The sequence below is a fragment of the Crinia signifera genome, chromosome 3 (assembly GCF_055691185.1).
Source record: "Crinia signifera chromosome 3, ASM5569118v1, whole genome shotgun sequence".
In the NCBI taxonomy this organism is placed as follows: Eukaryota; Metazoa; Chordata; class Amphibia; order Anura; family Myobatrachidae; genus Crinia; species Crinia signifera.
In genome coordinates this window covers 20,369,289-20,391,660 of record NC_139219.1, presented here as the reverse complement: position 1 = coordinate 20,391,660, position 22,372 = coordinate 20,369,289, and the positions used below count along the sequence as shown (strand labels likewise).

Here is a 22,372-nt window from a genome sequence, read left to right as displayed (position 1 = left end):
GCCACACCCCCTTCCCGAATGTGTACCGATTTCTGCCGCACAGATGTTGGAGGGTATGCCTCCATTGACCAGTAATATCAGAGCTGTCATCTAGGAAACTGCCTCCTCTCAGTTACTATGGATACTAGAGATGGGTCGTTCGCGAACGAAGCAGGTCTTTTGGACGGATCGCATAAAAGACTGAGGGAGCCACCGATCCCAAAAAGGCGAACCGACATTCTTTTACTTTCAGTTTCGTTTTTCATTACAATGCATTTGCCTGAGCTCAGTACTGCCACCTGTGGCAGCTGAGATGTACTGACTCCGGAGACTGAGTACTGTGCTGTGACTGCAAGTGAAAGAAAGAATAACAAGGCTACTGCTAGTAGGGATAGCCATCGGTGCAGACGCTATCGATGGTTGCCATCGATGGCGATTCTGCACCCAGCCATTGATCAGTGTTTTACTCGGTCATGTATGTACTTATTTATTCAGCTCACTGTTTAAAAAAAAAAAAAAAAAACAGTATAAAAAAATTGCAGTAAATGATTGTAAAACTAATTATGCTTCGTTATTATCAAAGCACCCCTTCTTTTAAAGCGAACCGCCGTCCCGCGCAAAAGATCCGGATCTTTCCGCTGACTGATCTGCTGGATCCAAGCTCTCGTTAGTGACCCGTTTTGCCCTAGTCTGGATACAGAGGCAGATGCTCGGCGAATGATTATGCACGTCTGACTCCTGGCTGGTAGCTTGGAGCGCTCGGCGTGTGACTATTATTCCTGGCTGCAGAAAGCGCTCGCCTGCAGTGCGTACTATCGGTTCTCGATGAGGAAGCGTTCGGCACTGGATTGTTCAGGGCTGGATGAACCGGTGTTGGCGCCAGCGCCTGTCTAGGCCGCTGTATCTCTCGGTCAACCGGCGGCCGAGATGGCGGGGAGAAGCGACCTGTGTTGGTGCTTGAAGAGGCTCGGGGAGAGCCAGGACCGGCTACTGCTGCCGGAGGGGGAGGAGGTGAGGCGACCCGAGCCACAGCACCCTGACAGTGCCCCAGTAGTCCGGCCAGTGCCCAAGTAGTCCGGCCAGTGAAGTTATACTGCTGCCAGTACCCGCGCACACACAGCCCAGTACCCAGACATACCACCATTAACGCCTCACAGCCCCAGTATTCCTGCCAGCGCCCCAATACTGATGCCAGTACCCTTTTATACCCATTACATTGCCTTGGCACCCACATTAATCTTCTCACAGCCCCAGTGTTCCTGCCAGTGCCCCAATACTGATGCCTGTACCCTTTTATACCCATTGCCAGTGCCCTTTATACCCATTCCAGTGCCCTGACACCCACATTATCTTCTCACAGCCCCAGTAATCCTGCCAGTACCCTAATACTGCTTCCAGTACCCCTATACCCATAACAGTGCCCAGAGTCCCAGACAGACCACCATTATCTCCTCACAGCCCCAGTATTCATGTCAGTGCCACTATACCCATCCAGTGACCAGACAGAGCACCATTATCTCCTCACAGCCCAGTAAACCTGTCAGTGCCCTAATACTGCTGCCAGTACCCCTATAGCCAACCCTTATGCTGTGTATACACAATGCGATTCAGGGTCACTTTCTATTCCTGTGGGGATCCGATATGTAATGCCGGCGGCCGAAATCTCGACATGGGGGGGGGGGGGCGTGGAGCCACGCAGCGGGCCCAGTGCCTCGCTACGCTATTTTATTCTCCCTCTATGGGTGTCGTGGACACCCACGGAGGGAGAAAGTTTCGGGATTTCGGCTGTCGGGATTCCGACCGCCGGCATCCCGGCCGTCGGCAAATTGACTGCATCCCTCCTGTGGTTCTCAAACTCAGTCCTCAGGACTCCACACAGTTCACGTTTTCCAGGTCACCCAACAGGTGCACTCATTACTGACTGACACATTAAAAAAAAAATCCACAGTTGGAGCTAATTATTTCACTTGATTCTGTGAGGATACCTGCAAAACATGCACTGTGTGGGGGGTCCTGAGAACTGAGTTTGAGAACGTGTGTTCTTTTCGATTCGGACTATATAGTCCAAATCGAATATAAAGTTAGTCTTGCACATGTACGACTGCATCCGATGTTGATTCGATTCCAATGTGCATCCCTGCTAGATCGGGATCAAATGGGCAAATAGACTGTGCAGGCAAGACCATATTTATTTAATAAGTTTCTTATATAGCGCATACATATTCCGCAGCGCTTTACAGAGTACAGTTGAACATTCACATCAGTATATAGTACAAATCTCTACAATATAGTAAACAATTGCATGTGTTTTGCTTGCTGTGCGTTTCGATCCCAATTGAATCGAGATCGATTAGAAAGAGAATCGCACCGTGTGTACACACCTTTATGCCCCGTACACATGGTGCGATTCTGACTAACTTTCTATTAGATTTTGACTACTGTATATAGAAATCGAATGGTTTTCAGCCGCATTCAATGCCAATTTGATGTGCGCTCTCGTTTAGTGGAAATTACACCGACTGTGCGGGCAAGACTTTATATACTACAGATCTGTACTATGTGTTCAAAATCAAATGCCTTTTGCTTGCCGTGCAAGGCAATCGCACCATGGGTACACCCCTTTATTACATTTAAATCACATTAATTTTCTTACAAACCTAATGGCAACTGTCATATCTCATTTGACCTGTTTAAAGCTTTGTCCAGGATTATATGAGGTTCAATAGACTAGGTAAAAATGGTGAGCATTTTTACAGGCTAGGTGCTCAGGCGTAACTTTTTATTTTACATTTGTAATTTCCATTGCGTCACTATGAACGTCCCCCCTTACATACACGCGTCTTGTAGTCTGCTACCCTAAGAAGGGTCTGTGCGGAACATTCACAAAAATATTAACATAAGAAAATCTGAACACTACAGTATACAACTGTAATGCTGTCTCCAATCAAAACCTTCCCCTGATGACAAGGCCATGCAGATCTGACCTGTACACATTTTCTGTTTTTGCCATTCATATTAGACTTCTAGCATTTACTCTGGTGCAGGGTTCTGATTATTAAGGAGGGCATATTTTAATTAGACGTGATTTATCGCAACAACTGCATTGTATTGGAACATATTTCTCAGCTGTTGTCTATGGGCCTTTCTGATGTATGTATGTCTATACGATATTTTTTTTCACTAATTTAATAACGTTTTGAGGGGAAAAAAAAGAAGAAACCAATCAATATTTTACCTGCACAGAAACAAAATAACTCCCCCAAATGTAACTCTACCCATGTTCCATTTCCCCACCTGCAGTACAGCATGGTCCATCTGTAAAAATTGCAGCCTTGCTAATCGGTCTGAATCGCCCTGAATCGCCCTATGTGCAGCTAGTGGTTTGTCATTACATTTTCTTTGTCCTTCAGGTCACTTTGGGAAGAGGACTTGGAGTTACCTACCAGCTGGTCTCTAAAGAATGTCCCCTTATGATTTCCCGCACACATTGCATATTCAGGCAGAACGCTGAAGGCCAGTGGACGGTCACTGACAACAATGTAAGTCATACCGATACATTATGATAACATTTTGCATTTTACCTTGTATGCACTTCTTTCAGCTCTAGCCTTCTGCAACTCTGTAGTTAGTAAATTAACATAGATTAAAGTTTTAACATGGGCGTCTGGTGAGAACCACCCATAGATGCCCATGTTAAATTCACATCCCCTGGAGCCTGCTCCTGAGGGAGGAGCCAATGAATGACATCACCGGGAAATCGCTCAGTCTCGGGGAGGAGCTGCAAGAGTCAACACGCTTGCAGCTCCTCATGTTCATTTAGGTTCACTTTATTTTTGTTAAACCTGTAGACCAGGGCTGGGCAACACCGGCCCTCCAGATGTTAGTGAACTACACATCCCAGGATGCTTTGCATTAGTTTTGCTATGTGGCCATGCCGAAACTGATGCAAGGCATGCTGGGATGTGTAGTTCATCAACATCTGGAGGGCTGGTGTTGCCCAGCCCTGCTGTAGCCGGAGGAGCGGGTGAGTATAATTTCCTTTCACAGGTACCACCTTGGATTCTACTGGAGAAGTGGACCGAACCTACTTTGCAAGATAGGCGTTTATTAGTGAATGAAACTTTTATTTTTCTAGGTGTCATTGTCAGTTATTGGGCTATTGGTTCTGTTATGGAACTACAAGACCCAGCGGGCCCATTAATGCTTCACGTGATGGGACTTGTTCTCCAAGTTCCTGCATGCGGGGGAGGCTTGCTCCGACTTGTTGTTCTACAACAAAGCTGAATAGTTTTTTTTCTTCTATTTTTTGCACACTTTTATGCCATCAGCCTGGTGCCCACAACCCAGGGGCATTGGGGACAGCCCCAGGGTTCAGGCCGGGCCATGGTTCCCCTGGAGGAGGTGGGGGGGGTTCAGGGTCCTCCCCCAGGGACCAAGCCCGGGCTGACCAGCCACGGCTGTCATGTTTTTGGCCGGGGGAGCTTATTTCAAAAATCTCCCCCTGCTGTGACATGACACCGCCGGCTGTTTCAGCTCATTGCTGAAATACAGGGAACCCCTTCTCCTTTTGTGCCCGCTATTTTGGGAACCAGGATGGCGCCATGAGCCTGGTGCTGGTTATAGAAATACAGGAGGACACCAGCTTTTTTGACCCCTGTATTTTAGCCTACCGGACCGGCTCAATGAGTCCGGGGCTGGTAATTACCAGGTAGTGGGAACGCATGCTGTTTGTTAAATTTTTTTATTTATTTTAACACTGAGAAGCTTCATGTGGACCTGACTGATTGATCTGGCGGCTCATACGTATTTTGCTGCCAGAAATGCGGCAGCCAAATACAAATGGCTTCGGCATCGGAAAATACAAATCGGCAGAATACGGCAGCGTAGTAAATTTGCCATATTCTCCATTTGTATTTTCAGCTGTTTCCCGGTCATACCCATTCGTACCATGGATCGTCTGTAATCGGCAATCTTAGTAAATTTCCCCCAGTGGGGTGAAGGGTTTATGAATTAGCGCAGCAGGCTAATTAACAGAGTGGCTGTTGCAGAAAGATAAGGTGACCGTACAAAGCGGGCTTTCATTTGTGGAAAGCAGGTTCATGGAGAAACATCACATATGTAAGATGAAGACGGAGTTACCTGTGGGGAAAAGAGAGATTGGCTCAAACTCCAGTTACACCTCTTTGTGCTTTAAATGGCATCTTACATAGCAGATGAATTCATATTATCACTGTCTGTCATTAATATGTGAATAGAAGTGTCCCTTTTGTAATGTATTTTTGTGTGTTTGATTATTTTGGGGCAGAGCTTGAATGGAGCTTGGCTGAACAATGAGAAGATGGAGCCTCAGAAGACGTACATCCTGACTAAGGGAAGTTCTGTCCAGCTGGGCGTACCCCTGCCAAACATGGACACGGCAGAGTTTGAGTATAAGCTGGTCCAGGAGAGTCTAGAGCTGATCAAGAGATTCCTGATTCGCCCGCTACCAGGAAATTCCAAGCCACCCAGAACCAAAAGGAAACTCAATTGTGATGATTCTGAGGCCTCTGGAACGGAGGGCACCTCCAGCATGGCTAAAGCAAAGGTGCACCGTTCCTCAAGGGACGGGGATGAGGCTTCTAAATCGTACAAGACTGAGTTGTCCAAACAGCCCAATGTGAAAGTGCCTGTGGAGGAACCTGGACTAGAAGGCTCTGTGGAGGAAGTCACTGCGACTCAGCTGCAGTGTCCCATCCCTTTACAGTTGTCCATACTGCGGCAGTCAATAGCAGAAGTCAGAAGTATTAATGCACAACTCCAGGAGATACAGCTGGCCCTGGGAGATAAACTACAGAGCGGATCAAAGGGCAGCAAATATCTGCAGGAACTTAATAGTCGCTTCAGTGAGCTTAATGTTAAGCGTGAAGATGTTCTCCAGAGTGTGAGCGAGCTGAAGAAGCTTCTCCAGGAGGAGCAGAAGAAGAAGGTAAGGAGAAGTGGAAGGAGACATCCTATGTAAGCTGAATATCATAGCATTAGACATTACAGTAATTCTAGTTCACCTTTGTGTGGATGTTCTTGTGGTTTTATAGCCATGTCTGAGAGAAGGTTCCACTGTCTTCTGAGATGTCGCAAATCCCAACTCTTCTCCTTGCTACAAAACCCTCTCCTTCTAGATCAGTGGTTTTCAACCTCGGTCCTCAGGAACCACCAACAGTTCATGTTTTCCAGTTCTCCACACAGAATCGCAAGTGAAGTAATTAGATCCACCTGTGGATCTTTTAAAATGTGTCAGTGAATAAGGATGCATCTGTGCACCTGCAGGGTGACCTGGAAAACATGAACTGTTGGGGAGTCCTGAGGACCGAGGTTAGGAACCACTGTTCTAGACAGATGTTTTGTAATATTAGTTTATGTTTAGTCTGCAGGTGATGACCATAAAACACAGCTGAGCAGGATTCAACCTTTAGGCTCCATTTAATCCTGATACGTATTGCTGGAGACGCATTACATTTAGCACCGCAAATATGCTGCCACATTTATCATTCTTTCCAGTGAGGGTCACTGATACCCTCCACTGTCTACTGCTCTGTTGCTGGCAGCCTACTGTCGTTGCCAACGACTGGCTGCTGAGTAATGCACCTACATAACGTCTGTATGCGCAGACCATGGGGGTGGTAGATGTATGTAAAGCTAGAGCTTGGATACAACTGTGTCAAACTTGACATCTGCATAGTATATCAACGCATTGTGACATGGTATGCGGTCTGTGATGGCATTGCCATGTGATTGATCAGCAAGGGTCTCTTACAGTAACAGCTGATATCTCCAGTGGGGCTGGAGATTATGAACTCCGCAGCATAAAAGCTGCCGCGGTTCCCAGATCAGGTTAAGTAAAGCTGAGCTCTGCAGCGGAAGATTTGAGTGATTGTGGGCCTTATTCTAGTTCACTCTTTCTGACAAAATCCTTCTTCGATGGACAAAACCATGTGCACTGCAGGGGGGCAGATGTAAAATGTGCAGAGAGAATTAGATTTGGGCGAGTTATTTTGTTTCTGTGCAGGGTAAATACTGGCTGCTTTATTTTTACACTGCAATATAGATCTCACTTTGAAGTAAAACCCCACCCAAATCTAATTCTCTCTGCACATTTTACATCTGCCCCACCTGCAGTGCACATGGTATTGTCCATCTAAGAAGGATTTTTTCAGAAAGAGTGAACTAGAATAGTCCCTAAATCTCTTCCTTTAATCCCGAAACCGTGATGCACCCTTGAGTCCTGTTGGAGAAAGAGCTCTGTATAAATAACATTATTACTTACTGTGATCTCTTGCTGTCACTGGTCCCCTTCATGAGTAATATCTATGAGGAGCTGGTAAAGGCCATATGCAAATAGCTGCCTCCTTTATTTGAGAGGCCGTCCAAGAGATGGGTTGTCATTCACAGCACACACATGGAAATACTAACAGGGTTTGTGCATGCTTGTTTTCTATACTAATAAGTTTTACTGTTATTTTAAGAAAAAAAATAACATAATAAACAGCAAAAAGACTTCTAGGTGTCAAATACATAGATAATACAGTTTACAAATCTTAGAAAACATGAAGTCAATACAAGGGATACCGATATAAAAAGAAGAAAATGTTATAAACAGACTTTAGAGCCACATACATCACCAGGTCAGTATTGCCTACGGGCACATCAGCCATTCCGTGATGCGCAGGGCGAGGCCATAAAATATAAACAGAATGAGTAAATAAACGACAGACAGACAGACAGACATAGGGTGACATTTAAAAAGATAGGAGTTCTGTTTCACATGGGATGTTGCTACGGGCAACCAATCAGATACAATCTATTCTCTTCTAGAAGGTGCTAAACAAATAAGTAAATTCTGATTGGTTTCCCATGGCAACATCCCATGTGAAATAGAACTCCCATCTTAGTAAAATTCCCCCATAGTTCTAATTCTAGCACCTTTCAGAACCCATGCAGTTTCTGTTTACTGCCTGGGGTGTCACTCTCTGCTTGTGGTTCTAGCACAATCTCATCGGTATTTCAGCAGATAAAGACCAAACTATGCTAGGAGCACCACAACAGTGACACCCCAGGTAGGAAAAAGTAACTGCACAGATTTGGAAAGGTGTAAGGTTCTAGGATGAAAACTAAGACACAAAAACCACTGTCCCGGCAGAGGCCATAATGAGACTGACACCAGCAATCCCAAATGTTCTCGAGCTTACGAACAGCATTCCTAGAGGTATATAAGTACCTTTCATGGTCTGTAGTTTTATTAACATGAGCCTGGCACATATGTAGAGGTGGGGGAACCGGGCAAGCAAAGTTTGTGTTAGCCGGCCTTTTCAAAACCCAGTATATTTGTAGACGTGACAACGCCATGCAGGTTATTGTGAAGCTCATACATTGATGTCTGAAACTGTGGTTTGACTGCTGTAGTCTGGTTTGTGTAGTCAGAGCGAATGAAAGATATAATGACTTGCCAAGTTTAGCCGAAAGTTTGCGTAAAGTTAACCACCTGTCATTTTGCAGCATCTCCTCCACTTTGGCTTCATCGTTTACTTGCACATTGCTCTCTTTGAAACACTTCCACCACCGAAATACTGCAGCATGGCTAATTGCTTCTCCGTATGCTTGCCGTAACATTTCCGCTTTTTCCAAGTCTACCGTAAAATTTAATTGGACATCTCTGATGTAGTCTCACAGATTGTCTTACTCATTTTCCATGATGAAATGTACAAAGATCTTCCACTCGCTGTGACCAAACAAAGAGGACTATGGCAGTCTAACCGCAGGTTCAGACACAAAGATGTATGAGCTTCGCAATACCAGCCACGTCTACCACGTCTAGTATTGCCACGTCTACCTGTGGGACAGAAAAACACAGGCCGTCTCTATACTTTTCTATCAGCCCTCGTATAATGGCCATAGCACATTAGAGCGATGGGTAATCATTGGCATCAGTCCCTGCAATATAGGAGCTTGCAGTCTATATTCCTTATCACATGAACACACAGACATATGGTCAGAAGCCAAGTAACCAATCCCTGTGCATTTGTGTTTACCCACACAAAGCTGGGAAAACACACAGTATTATGATGTCACAGACACCTGTGGGATCTTATATGATGTTTGTCATCCTCATGTTTTTCTGATGTTCACAGGATGATTCCTTACTGACAGAAGAAAAGGGGCTTAAGGAGCAGCTGGCACAGACTTTCCAGGAGGTAATGTTAGTGTAGTCTGGGACAGGAAGGTACGCTGGGGCCATAAGTTAGCGGTAGTTTATTTGACCAGGATAGAGGTGTTCAGACCTAGAGACAGTTACGCACCCACTATATATCCAGCTCTTATTAATGGAAGGTTGGGAGAGAAGACTGTGCAGTCTGTACATTGGAGGACAGAGATATAGAAGGGAGAGAGGACTGTGCAGTCTCTGTTAGTCTTCCTTCTAGGAACTTTGGCGGGCAGGGCGCCGCTTCAAATGGGGCGGACCGGGCCCGCCGACGTCACTATTTTGGGCAGTCCCGGGTTGTCGACGTCACAAAAGGGGCGTGCGGTCTCCGTACATTGGAGGACACCGATATAGAGGGGAGAGAGAGAACTATGCAGCCTCTGTATATTGGAGGGGAGAGAGCATTGTGCAGTCTCTGTACATTGGAGAACAGAGATATAGAGGGGAGAGAGAGGACTGTGCAGTCTCTGTATATTGGAGGACTCTGAGCTATAGAGGGGAGAGCGCATTGTGCAGTCTCTGTACATTGGAGAACAGAGATATAGAGGGGAGAGAGAGGATCTGCCCCCCCTGCAGTGCACATGGTTTTGTCCATCTAAGAAGGATTTTGTCAGAAAGAATGAACCAAAATAAAGCCCATAGAGGGGAGAGAGGACTGTGCAGTCTCTGTATATTGGAGGACTCTGAGATATAGAGGGGAGAGAGGACTGTTCAGTCTCTGTGTATTGGAGGACACTGAGATATAGGGCCTTATTTTGGTTCATTCTTTCTGACAAAATCCTTCTTAGATGGACAAAACCATGTGCACTGCAGGTGGGGCAGATGTAACATGTGCAGAGAGAATTAGATTTGGGTGGGGTTTTACGTCAAAGTGAGATCTATATTGCAGTGTAAAAATAAAGCAGTCAGTATTTTCCCTGCACAGAAACAAAATTACTCACCCAAATCTAATTCTTTCTGCACATGTTACATCTGCCCCCCCTGCAGTGCACATGGTTTTGTCCATCTAAGAAGAATTTTGTCAGAAAGAATGAACCAAAATAAAGCCCATAGAGGGGAGAGAGGACTGTGCAGTCTCTGTGTATTGGAGGACTCTGAGATATAGGGCGGTATTCAATGAGCTGAATCGTTGGTCACAGCGATTCAGTTTTTTCATTCGCCAGCCAATCGCTGGTTTTTTGCTGCCAATCGCCATGCATGGGGATTCGTGGGGAGTCGCCGAGTCACCCTATTCAACGTGGCTGAGAATCGCCGGCCCTAACGGCGATTCTCAGCCAACCCTGCGTTTCCCTAAACAGCTTCATTAATGTCGTCAGTGTTTAAAAAATTGCAGTGAAATGCAAGAAAAATGCAAATTACCCTGAATAAACGCTTCCAATACAGCAGACGGCAAAATCTGGGTAATCTGCACAAAGGCCAAACGAAGGAGTGAGGTGGGGAGGAGAATCATGGGTAAGTGAGGTGCACCATGGGTAAGAACAGTGCTTTGTGGGAGAAAAAAAAAATACCTCAAAAAATTAAATATATATTTGTATAGCACTTCTACGACCATCACATCACACAAGGGCAGCAAATAATAATACATTACACTTGCACAGTTAAATAGAACACTTAAAACCAATTATTTGACATGTTCCTATAAAAGTTCACCAGAAAAAGATGACGAGGGACACTCGGTGAGGAACGGCGATATGTAACAAGAAAAAGGAATCGCCAACTTCTCATTGAATACACTTTTGGCGATTCCCCTCGACTACCGTCGATTCCCCATGCAAAATCCTATAGACTAAAAACGGCGATTTGTAGAGAATAACATTTGGCGATTGGTGCTTCATTCACCGGTCCTTATCGGCGATTATAGGTCATTGAATAGGGTGATTCGCATTAGGAGCTCCAAAAATCACCGTCAGACACGAAAAAAACACAGAATCGCCATAAAACTTGGCGATTCTGGCTCATTGAATACCGCCCATAGAGGGGAGGGAGGACTGTTCAGTCTCTGTATATTGGAGGACACTGAGATATAGAGGGGAGAGAGCATTGTGCAGTCTCTGTACATTGGAGAACAGAGATATAGAGGGGAGAGGAGACTGTGCAGTCTCTGTATATTGGAGGACACTGAGATCTAGAGGGGAGAGAGCATTGTGCAGTCTCTGTACACTGGAGAACAGAGATATAGAGGGGAGAGAGAGTACTGTGCAGTCTCTGTATATTGGAGGACTCTGAGATATAGAGGGGAGAGAGCATTGTGCAGTCTCTGTATACTGGAGAACAGAGATATAGAGGGGAGAGAGGACTGTGCAGTCTCTGTATATTGGAGGACACTGGGATATAGAGGGGAGAGAGCATTGTGCAGTCTCTGTACATTGGAGAACAGAGATATAGAGGGGAGAGAGGACTGTGCAGTCTCTGTATATTGGAGGACACTGAGAAATAGAGGGGAGAGAGGACTGTGCAGTCTCTGTATATTGGAGGACACTGAGATATAGAGGGGAGAGAGGACTGTGCAGTCTCTGTACACTAGAGAACAGCGATATAGAGGGGAGAGAGAGGACTGTGCAGTCTGTATATTGGAGGACACTGAGATATAGAGGGGAGAGAGGACTGTGCAGTCTCTGTATATTGGAGGACACTGAGATATAGAGGGGAGAGAGCATTGTGCAGTCTCTGTACACTGGAGAACAGAGATATAGAGGGGAGAGAGAGGACTGTGCAGTCTCTGTATATTGGAGGACTCTGAGATATAGAGGGGAGAGAGGACTGTTCAGTCTCTGTATATTGGAGGACACTGAGATATAGAGGGGAGAGAGGACTGTGCAGTCTCTGTACACTAGAGAACAGCGATATAGAGGGGAGAGAGAGGACTGTGCAGTCTGTATATTGGAGGACTCTGAGATATAGAGGGGAGAGAGGACTGTTCAGTCTCTGTATATTGGAGGACACTGAGATATAGAGGGGAGAGAGGACTGTGCAGTCTCTGTATATTGGAGGACACTGAGATATAGAGGGGAGAGCGCTTTGTGCAGTCTCTGTACATTGGAGAACAGAGATATAGAGGGGAGAGAGGATTGTGCAGTCTCTGTATATTGGAGGACATTGAGATATAGAGGGGAGAGAGGACTGTGCAGTTTCTGTACATTGGAGGCACTATAAACGTTGGGGCCCGGGACTGACCTACAGTCCGTTCCCCCAGTAGCACAGTGCCATATCTCCCCCCCCCCCCCCCCCCCGCGCCTGCCCCCGTCTGCCAGCACCCTGCCTCCCCTACCCCATAGCGATTACTTACCATCACCCGCGGCAACGTCCTCCGGCTCCTTCAGCCTCCACGGTTCGGAGCACACAGTGCAGACTGCAGAGCACCGAGCCCCTCTGTGTTCTAGGCTTGGTGCTCTGCAGGCTGCACTGTGTATTGTGCGTGCCTGGCGCTGTTGCCGGCACGGGGGGGGGGGGGCTGTGGGCAGCTGCCCGGGCCCCTCCAGAGGCCGGGGCCCGGGACAGCTGTACCCAGGGCACCCCCCTGTCGGCGGCCCTGATTGGAGGACATGGAGATATTTAGGAGAGCAAACACTGCAGTCTCCTTCTATTGGAGGACATAGATATTTAGGGGAGAGAGCGCTATGTGACTGTCTTAGCTGTGTAAGACAAATGACAGTGTCTTTCTGCTTTCACAGTACTCTTTTCTCATGGATGAGATGATTCAAGCAAAGAATAAAGAGCTGCAGGAAACACAGGTGGTGTATATTGTGTGTGTCTATGAATGCTGAATATAAATATAATGGTCACGTATGCTGTCCGTAAGTCCTCAGACAAAGCTCCTACAGACACCCTGTAAATGATCAGCGGTACTTGTGTATTATCACGGCGCCCACGATTTCCATCATAGGGCATTGTACGACCAAAAATCGGTCGTATCTCTTCGCTTGCGATCATATCGCATGCGATGCGACGCGATTGGACCCGATTTTTAATTGTACAGCCACCCTGATGGCTGATCCCTATGTTAAATGCCCCCCCAGACCCCATTTTTAATTGTACACCATGCTTCGGGCTCACTGCGCTCGCCACACTATCTAAAATCAACTCCACGCCAACGTGGATAGTGGGGGGTATGAAAATGTCAGAGGACGCGTACCGCCGCCGCTCGCCACGCTTCGGGTTGTGTTGACACTGGGGTGGCGTTAACTTTGGGGGTCATTTCACATAGTAATTACCCATCAGGGTGGGTGTACAATTAAAAATCGGGTCTGGGGGTGCATTTAACATAGCACTCTATGGGAAATCGCGTTGCATCGCATGCCATTGTAATGGCATGCGATGCGACAATATTACAAAATTGTATACTCGGCTCTTAAAAGCCTGAAATCGGGTCCCATCGTATACCTTAATAAATGGTATACGATGGGACCCGATGGGCGCCGTGATAATACACAAGTACCTGATCAGCATTTTTAGTTTGTGTCCCTATTAGCAGCAGCAGCAGTGATGATGATTGGTAGGAATAGGATGTAATATGATTTCTATCCTAGAACTCGTGTGATTTGTATGTTGTGTGTCTCACGGTCTCATCCGTTACAGAAAGTGGAGGCCCAGAGGCAGGAGGTCTTCAATCACATGAACGACGTCCTGGATAACGAGCTGCAGTGCATCATCTGCTCGGAACATTTCATAGAGGTGAGGAACCGGACATGGGAGCGGGCGTCCCCTAAGGAAACTGCAGTGATAAATTGTTGGTGAGACAAATAGCTGGGGCCGGACTGGTCATGTCCATGATACACATATTTAACGCGGTTGATCACTTTGATTATATTAGAAAAGGTCCAGGATGATGCTGTGGATATTTATTTTAAAACCTTGTTTATAATTATTATTTAATTTTGCTTTTCTCTCCCAAATAACCCTTCCCAGGCTGTCACCCTGAACTGCGCTCACAGCTTCTGCTCCTACTGCATCCGGTCGTGGCGGAAGAGAAAGGAGGAGTGTCCCATCTGCCGGCAGGAAATAAAGTCTCAGACTCGCTCCCTTGTCCTGGACAACTGCATCGACCGCATGGTGGACAAGCTGAGCCCGGACATGAAGGATCGGAGGATGGCCCTGATACTAGAGCGTAAAGGTGAGAGGTGGGTGACCACTTCTATTCATTAGCACCCAACATAGGACCGTAGTGTGTGTGTGTGTGTGTGTGTGTGTGACCCTGGGCCAATCTACTCTGGAGGCAAACACTTCCGACAGTCCCACCCCCATCTCCTACCCAGGGGATGCCAAACAGTAAGTGAGGGGGGGCTGCTGCTTACCTTCTATGACTGGTTTCCGTCCACCACGAAGTCCTCTATCCGTATGCAGTTGTCAGAAGCGATGTAGTGCTGGGAAGGGAATGAATACAGTCACTTGCCACCCAGAGCATTGGGCTGAAAAATGTGTATTTTTTTATTTTCACCTTTTTGATTCTTTTACATTCTCTATGTTGTCTACACTGTTGTATTTCTGTGCAATATTCAGTCTCATCTGTACTCCAACCTTTTTCCTCTCCTTTACTATATTTCTTTTTGGGGCTTAGCAACCGTTATGGATAAAAGAGCAACAGTTCTGGTTGAGCATTTAAATGTGTTTTGAAAGCACCCATTTTTTTTATTTATTTACTCTGTGATAGTAGCCTTTTCTTCTTTGACCACTAGGGGCCGCTGTCTCCCTGCATCAATGACATTGATAATGCTAATTCCTAGTAAATAACAGCCTGCTTGGCAGCTTGCTCACTGTTCTTGGCTTCAGTCCCCAACGTGTGGAAATGACAGCCACTGTTTGCTCTTCTGCTGTGAAGCAATAGGAAAAGGTACTTGTGGAGTATCACGGCTCCCACGACCTGCATCGTATGCAGATCGTATGCTAAAAATCGCATCGCATGTGGCATACGATGGCATACGATGCAATGTTTTACCGATTTTTGACCATTTTTGCTCAAAAATCATATGCCATCGCATGGCATCGTATGCCATATGTAGTGGCATACGATGCGATACGATGTTTTACCGATTTTTGAGCATTTTAGCTAAAAAATCGTATGCGATCGCATCGGATGGCATGCGATGCGATCGCACCCGATATTGCATTGAAATGCATCAGAATGCATTGAAATGTGTATTAAACTTGTGAAATGCCCCCAAATGCCATTTTTAATAGTGCACCACCCCCACTATCAACGTCAACCCGAAGCGTGGCGAGCGCAGCGAGCCTGCGAGGGGCGGCGGTACGCGTCCTACGACCTTTTTTTATACCCCCACTATCCACGTCGGCGTGGAGTTGAGAATAGAATAGTGTGGCGAGCCCGAAGCGTGGCGAGCGCAGCGGATACCTTCACAGCTATACGCGTCCCCTCGCGGGCTTCACAGGTATCCGCGTTCCCTCGCTGCGCTCGCCACGCTTTGGGCTCGGTGGCTCGCTGCGCTCGCCACACTATTCTATTCTCAACTCCACGCCGACGTGGATAGTGGGGGTATGAAAAGGTCGTAGGACGCGTACCGCTGCGCTCGCCACGCTTCGGGTTGACGTTGATAGTGGGGGTGGTGCACTATGAAAAATGGCATTTGGGGGCATTTCACTACTTTAATACACATTTCAATGCATTCTGATGCATTTCAGTGCAAAATCGGGTGCCATCGCATCGGATGCCATCGTATGGCATCCGATGCGATCGCATACGATTTTTGAGCTAAAATGCTCAAAAAATCGATAAAACATCGTATCGCATCGTATGACATCGTATGCCACTACATATGGCATACGATGCCATGCGATGGCATACGATTTTTGAGCAAAAATCGGTAAAACATCGCATCGTATGCCACTACATATGGCATACGATGCCATAGGATGGGAGCTGTGATACTCCACAAGTACCTAGGAAAATCTTCAGTTGAGTCCCGCACAGAGTGATTTGTTTCCTGTTTCATTGGCCATAAAGTGTGCAGATAATAAATACACCTATCTGTAGGCCTATAAAACTTCTAATTGGCAGAAAACATGCAGCGAATATTGCTTTAATATTGCTTATCGCTTCTCGGCCTTTTGGCTAAGATCAAGTGTAGTATGTGTTCTTATCAGTGGGTATGGACTGGCCTCTGGCAGAGAATAGAGAAAGGCTGGACTGAGTAGCTGCTCTAATGGGCGGAGGGTGTGGGACCCCTCTTTTTTGCCTGGGAGTGGTGAAAAGTCTGGCTGAGTACCTTCACCTCTGACAGTGGTAGGAGGTGTTGTTTCCGTAAACCCACTGGTGAGAGGGGGGGGGGGGGACGACACTGGGCCTAGTAGTTTGGCTCTCTTGACGGGGTTCGTAGCCCCCGAAGGATGAGACAGCGAAAGGCTCAGTCTAGTATCCATTCCCAGGGAGCGGAGAAAGGCTGGGACTGAGTAGATGGCTCCCATTCCAGAGGTTCTTAGCCTCTGATGGGGAGACCGCAAAAGGCCCAGCTTAGTACCTTAACCTTGGGATCGGAGAAACACTGAGACTGAGTAGATTGCTCTTCCGAGGGGGTCGCAGCCCCTAAGGGAGTCAGTCGAAAAGCCCAGTGCAGTACCCATTCCCATGCCAGGGGCTGGAAAGTGCCCTATGATGGGAGCAGAGAAACACTTGGTCGGACGCTGATCGGTCGGTTGCTGGCTGCACTGTGCCCCCGGGGAAACTCGGGGGTGCCGAACATGCACGGGTGATCCCAAAATCACTATGCACTAGTAGGCACTTGCACTGCGCACTTCCCCTTCAGGCGGCGCTTCACGTCCTTACCCCGTCCTTTTGGATGGGGTAGGTCAATTTTTCACACCCCCACCCCGGCCTTCTGGCTGAGGTATCTTTATTATTTATTTCTCTTCCCCTCTCATGTTTGTCACTTTTCACGTTCCTTGTTTTTTGTAGATTTGTCACGTTTTTTTGGGTAGTGTGGTCGACCCTTTCGGGCCTTCCATTTCCCCAATGTGCCGAAGCTCTCGCCTTTTGGGGAGAGCTTCGGTCCCCTGAGGACGACCCCGAGCCGAAAGGCGGAGGGAAGTCTACTGAGGGTCTCTCCAAACCTTCGGTTGCGGAGGACCCACCGTCCTAACCCTTCCGGGGGTTGAGGAATGAGGGTATATCTAAGCTTCGGCGAAGAGGACCCACTGTTCCCTATTTTCCTCTCTTCGGCCTTATGGTTGAGAGGGGTTAGGGGAAAAACGGGGCCCGTCTCCTTCGGGAGATGGCCCAATTCGATCGCACGGCCCCCTTTGCACGTGTTTAGGCACAGCACTGGTGGTAGGGAGCACACCTCGGGCTCCTGAGTTTTTTCAAACTCATTGCTTTAAATAAACAATGCCCTTTATTTAGTGCACACGTGAGCAGAAAACCTGGTACTTGTTTCCTAGAACGGCCACAATCGTGAGTGATCGTGGCTCTTAATTAAGGGACACGATCCTCACGATGTGGCCGATTTTTTACAATTTTTTCCCTTTGATTGACAGAAATCGGGTCAATCGGTCGGTCGCGACCAATTAAAATCGGCCGCGATGCGACCGACCGATTGACCCGATTTTTCCATAGACTTCAATGTTAAAAAATCTTTTAACATTGAAATCGGTCGGTCTTGTGCCATTATAATGGCACAAGATGAGATGGGCTTGATTAAGTCCATCTCACATAGGGAAAAATGATAAAAAAGGTGAAATGGGGCAATATGACCCATTTCACATTTTTTATGTGCCCGCCATGACCCCATGATATACGTCAACCCGAAGCGTGGCGAGCGCAGCGAGCCCGCGAGGGGCGGCGGTGCGCGTCCTCCGACCTTTTCATTCCCCTACTATCCACTAGGGCGTGGAGTGAGAATATAATAGTGTGGCGAGCGCAGCGAGCCACCGAGCCCGAAGCGTGGCGAGCGCAGCGAGCCCCGCGAGGGGACGCGTATACCTGTGAAGTTAGACGCGTCCCCTCGCGGGGCTCGCTGCGCTCGCCACGCTTCGGGCTCGGTGGCTCGCTGCGCTCGCCACACTATTATATTCTCACTCCACGCCCTAGTGGATAGTAGGGGAATGAAAAGGTCGGAGGACGCGCACCGCCGCCCCTCGCGGGCTCGCTGCGCTCGCCACGCTTCGGGTTGACGTCTATCGTGGGGTCTAGCCCACTTAGTAACATTTGGGGGGGCAATTGAAAATAATCATGTGAAAAAAAAAAAAAATCGGGTGAAAAATCGGTCGGTCGGATCGGTCGCATCGCATGCGACCAAATCGCATGCGATGCGATCGATCCGATTTTTTATCTTACGACCACAACGATCTAAATCGTTGTGGCCGTTCTAGGAAACAAGTACCGAAAACCTAAAGATAAACGTTTCAATGAAACCTTTCTCTGCGTGTGAGTCACTGGTAGAACAGAACCTGTCCACAAGTTGGCTTCTATTTAGCAGGTGCGCTGGTCCCTGCGAGTGTTATTCTGGGCAGCTTCAGGTGCCAGTGTTATGCTCCCCCGGGCACAGGATCCATAACACTATGACTTAGTCTCGGTCTCCCACGTACAGCAGCATTGCACAGTCACTTATTTGTGGAATCTGATGCTAACTGACGTGTCAGCTGTTGTAGTGAGAGCAGGTATCTGGTACAGGAGTCATCCACAGTTCTGCCTTCTTAACACTATGAGTGTCAACGCTGCTACGGTATGAGGGATGTGCAAAATATTTGTTAAAAATGCCAGCGTCGCTCACAGCGACTGTTGTTGTGTTTTTGTTTTTTTTTATTGGGGGGGGGGGGGGGGTTTACAATATTTAACTAGATTTCAATTAATTGACTTCAGATCATATGTCGGCAAAAACTAAAGCACAGATTTTCAGTCGGTCCTCAGGACCCCACACGGTGCATGTTTTTCAGGTCTCCTCACAGAATCAAGTGAAATAATTCGCTCCACCTGGGGATCTTTTAAAATGTAATGAGTGCACCTGTCGGGTGACCTGGAAACCATGAACTGTTAGTGTTCCTTCTAGGATCTAACTGCGGCAGGGCGCTGCTGCTTGGGGGCACCATAAGGGGGGCGGACTGTGCCTGCTGATGTCATCGTTGTGGGCGTTCCCAGGCCACCGACGTCTCTAAAGGGGCCGTGCCCGGACCGGTGCGTCACTAAAAAGGGCGTGCCCGGGCCGGCGCGTCACTAAAGGGGGCGTGCCCGGGCTGCCACTGTCATGCAATAGGGGCGGGCCTGGCCACGCCGAAGTCCCTAAGCTGCCGGGGAAGCTCCAGGCATCGCAATCTACGGCGGCGCTGGGCTTCCCTGGGCACACCAGCAGGACAGGCAGCAGGCTCTTTTAGCGGGGCGCTGCTGGAGGGGCAGGGTGCATTTTGCCTTTTAAAAATCGGGCAGGGCACAACGCCCCGCTAAAACAGCCTAGCGGGAACACTGTGTGGGGTCCTGAGGTACGAGTTTGAGAACCACTGAACTGAAATAATTCCTATCCCTCGACTACAGCCCTGGAGTTTTTAGCCGATATTTTGGACATCACAGCAACGTTGCTACGCAAAGTGTTAACTGTAACCAGACAGGCTAAAGAACTGGTATCACTCTGTGTGACCCTTTTTACCCTTTCCCAAATACCACCAAACAGTTCACGTAGTCAACACATCCTTTACCTTGCGCTGGCAAAAAGCCCTATTATCAGATCACTGTTTGTCACCTGTAGTCGTCCACCCACCCAGATAAGGAATCTTTGTATGTGTCATTCATTAGACACACTGGGGCAGATGTATTAAACCTTAACAAGAGATAAATTCAAGTGTGATAAGGAGAGATAAACGTCCAGCCAATCAGCTCCTTACTGACTTTTTTCAAACACAGCCTGTAACATGGCAGTTGGCAGCTGATTGGCTGGACGTTTATCTCTCCTTCGCACACTTGCATTTATCTCTTGTTAAGGCTTAATACATCTGCCCCACTATATCTTCTTAGTACAGAAAAATTGGTGCAGCGTGGTTAAAAAATGTCGACATTCAGAATGTTGACCATGTAGATAGTCAGCTTGCCAAGTTATTGTTTGTATAGTATTTAACCCTTTGAGTGCCAACGTTGCCTCAAAATATCCACTAAAAGTGCCAGCACCGCTCACAGCTACGGCTGTCTTTGTATTTATTTATACAAAAAGAACAAAGTCAATTAATTGAATCTCCGTTAAATATCGCACCCACAAAAAAGTACAGTACCTGTGAGCGATACTGGATTTTAACAGATAGTTTTAAGATCTCTCAAAGCAACATTGACACTCAAAGGGTTAAACTCTACACCTGACACATACTGTCCACATTGTGACTGGTGACATCCTGTCCATGTCGACATTGCTCTGCGATAGTGCCGACCTAGCTACTGTATGCATACAGGGTCTGTATTTATTGTCTCCACGTTTGTGTGCACTCGTGTAACTGAGGGGCAGATTTATTAAGCTTGGAGAAGAGATAAACTGGAGATAAAGCGGAGAAAAGCTAAAAGGAGATAAAGCACCAGCCAATCAGCTGTGTTTGAAAAAGACAGTTGGGAGCTGATTGGCTGGTGCTTTATCTCCTTTTACCTTTTCTCCGCTTTATCTCCAGTTTATCTCATCTCCAAGCTTAATAAATCTGCCCCTGAGGCTCGGAACGTTTCGTTGTTTTATGTATTACGGGATTCACGTCATGGCCACTGACCCCTAATGACCAATGAGATGTACGTGACACTGTCTCGTTCTTCCCATCAGATCTGGCAGAGGAAATCATCCCCATCCTGACAGACAGTGACAGCAGCTCTCTCCTCTCCGATACATCTCTTCACATCAGCAGCGGGGACAGCTACGACTTCGGCAGCGACACGGAGCTGGATGAAATCTCTTTCAGCGAAGATCAGCCGGACATGGACTCTGAGGATGACGAAGACGATTTCGACTTTTTATTGATCATGTAGTTAATCACTCCCGGCTAATGTTACAGACTCGAACCTTCCTCGGGAATGGAAGTGCGGCTGAATTAAAATCATAGCGAGTGTCTACAGAACAAGTGACATTATTTGTACCGTGCGCACAGCTGGGGACCAATGGGGATCTTTGTTTTGGTGGACAATAGTAATGAACACTTAGACTTCACTTAAGGGTTTGGGACTCAGTATAATAATATTTGTATCTTGTTTCATTATGTTTTTTTTTTCTGTTGTACAAATACACCGTTCATAAATCAGTCTGCTTGAATAATGTGTTTTCGGACATGAAGCTGAACACGTTTGGTCTCCTCCTCCTTGAAGCTTTTGCTGTGTGGCTGGCTCTTTCTATGCCCCCAGGATCTGCTTATCTCACTACAACTCCCAAGCTCCTCTCTGCCATCTGTTATGTATACCGGCAGGTTCTTTATGTACAACTCATGTTCTGCACCAACCACCATCTCCCTGGTGGAACCACCAAGTGCTTTCCCTCTCCATGGTGATGGAGCCCGTGTTATTCTGTTGTGGTCATTGTCATGAAGTGATGTTGATGGGCACTACTATGAGATCGCAGCCTGGTAACACAGAGCTTTCATTCTTCTTCGGTTCTTGTTTCCTAGCACGGCGCCCATCGCATACCATAAGCCATACAATGGTATGCGATGCAATACGACGCGATTGGCACCCGATGGTATACAATTTACAATTGTATACCATAGTATATGGCATACAATGCGATGCGATTTAAAATTGTATAAGCACCCTAATGGGTGCTTACAATGTTAAATGCATCCCCACGCCACCCCCACTATGAACGTCAACCCGAAGCGTGGCGATCGCAGCGGTACGCGTCCTCCGACCTTTTCATACCCCCACCATCCTCGTTGGCGTGGAGTTGATTTTAGATAGTGTGGCGAGCCACCGAGCCCGAAGCGTGGCGAGCGGACGCGGAATACATGTAAAGTTATACATGTATTCCGCTCGCCACACTATATAAAATCAACTCCACGCCAACGTGGATAGTGGGGGTATGTAACGGTCGGAGGACGCGTACCGTCGCCCCTCGCGGGCTCGCTGCGCTCGCCACGCTTCAGGTTGGTGTTGATAGTGGGGGTGCATTTAACATTGTAAGCACCCATTAGGGTGCTTATACAATTTAAAATCGTATTTGTGGGACATTAAACATTGAATAAACCAATTACGGGGCTTATAAAATTTAAAAT

The 22,372-nt window shown here is 47.3% G+C and overlaps 1 protein-coding gene and 1 pseudogene across 2 annotated transcripts; both read left to right on the top strand.

The window, feature by feature from the left end:
* Positions 1-681: 681 nt before the first annotated feature.
* Positions 682-21,409, top strand: RNF8 (ring finger protein 8). Of its 2 annotated transcripts, none has more exons than XM_083175438.1 (8): positions 682-990; positions 3,390-3,518; positions 5,285-5,944; positions 9,141-9,203; positions 12,883-12,942; positions 13,787-13,882; positions 14,117-14,328; positions 20,938-21,123. In XM_083175438.1, the coding sequence occupies exons 1-8, from the start codon at positions 907-909 to the stop codon at positions 20,975-20,977; spliced, it is 1,344 nt and encodes a 447-aa protein (XP_083031564.1). In that variant the 5' UTR covers positions 682-906; the 3' UTR covers positions 20,978-21,123. The 2 variants fall into 2 exon arrangements, with proteins under 2 accessions (XP_083031564.1, XP_083031563.1); XM_083175437.1 differs by having other exon boundaries at positions 684-990; positions 14,117-14,321; positions 20,938-21,409.
* On the top strand, positions 16,255-16,390 carry LOC146066077 (U2 spliceosomal RNA; annotated as a pseudogene).
* Positions 21,410-22,372: the final 963 nt, after the last annotated feature.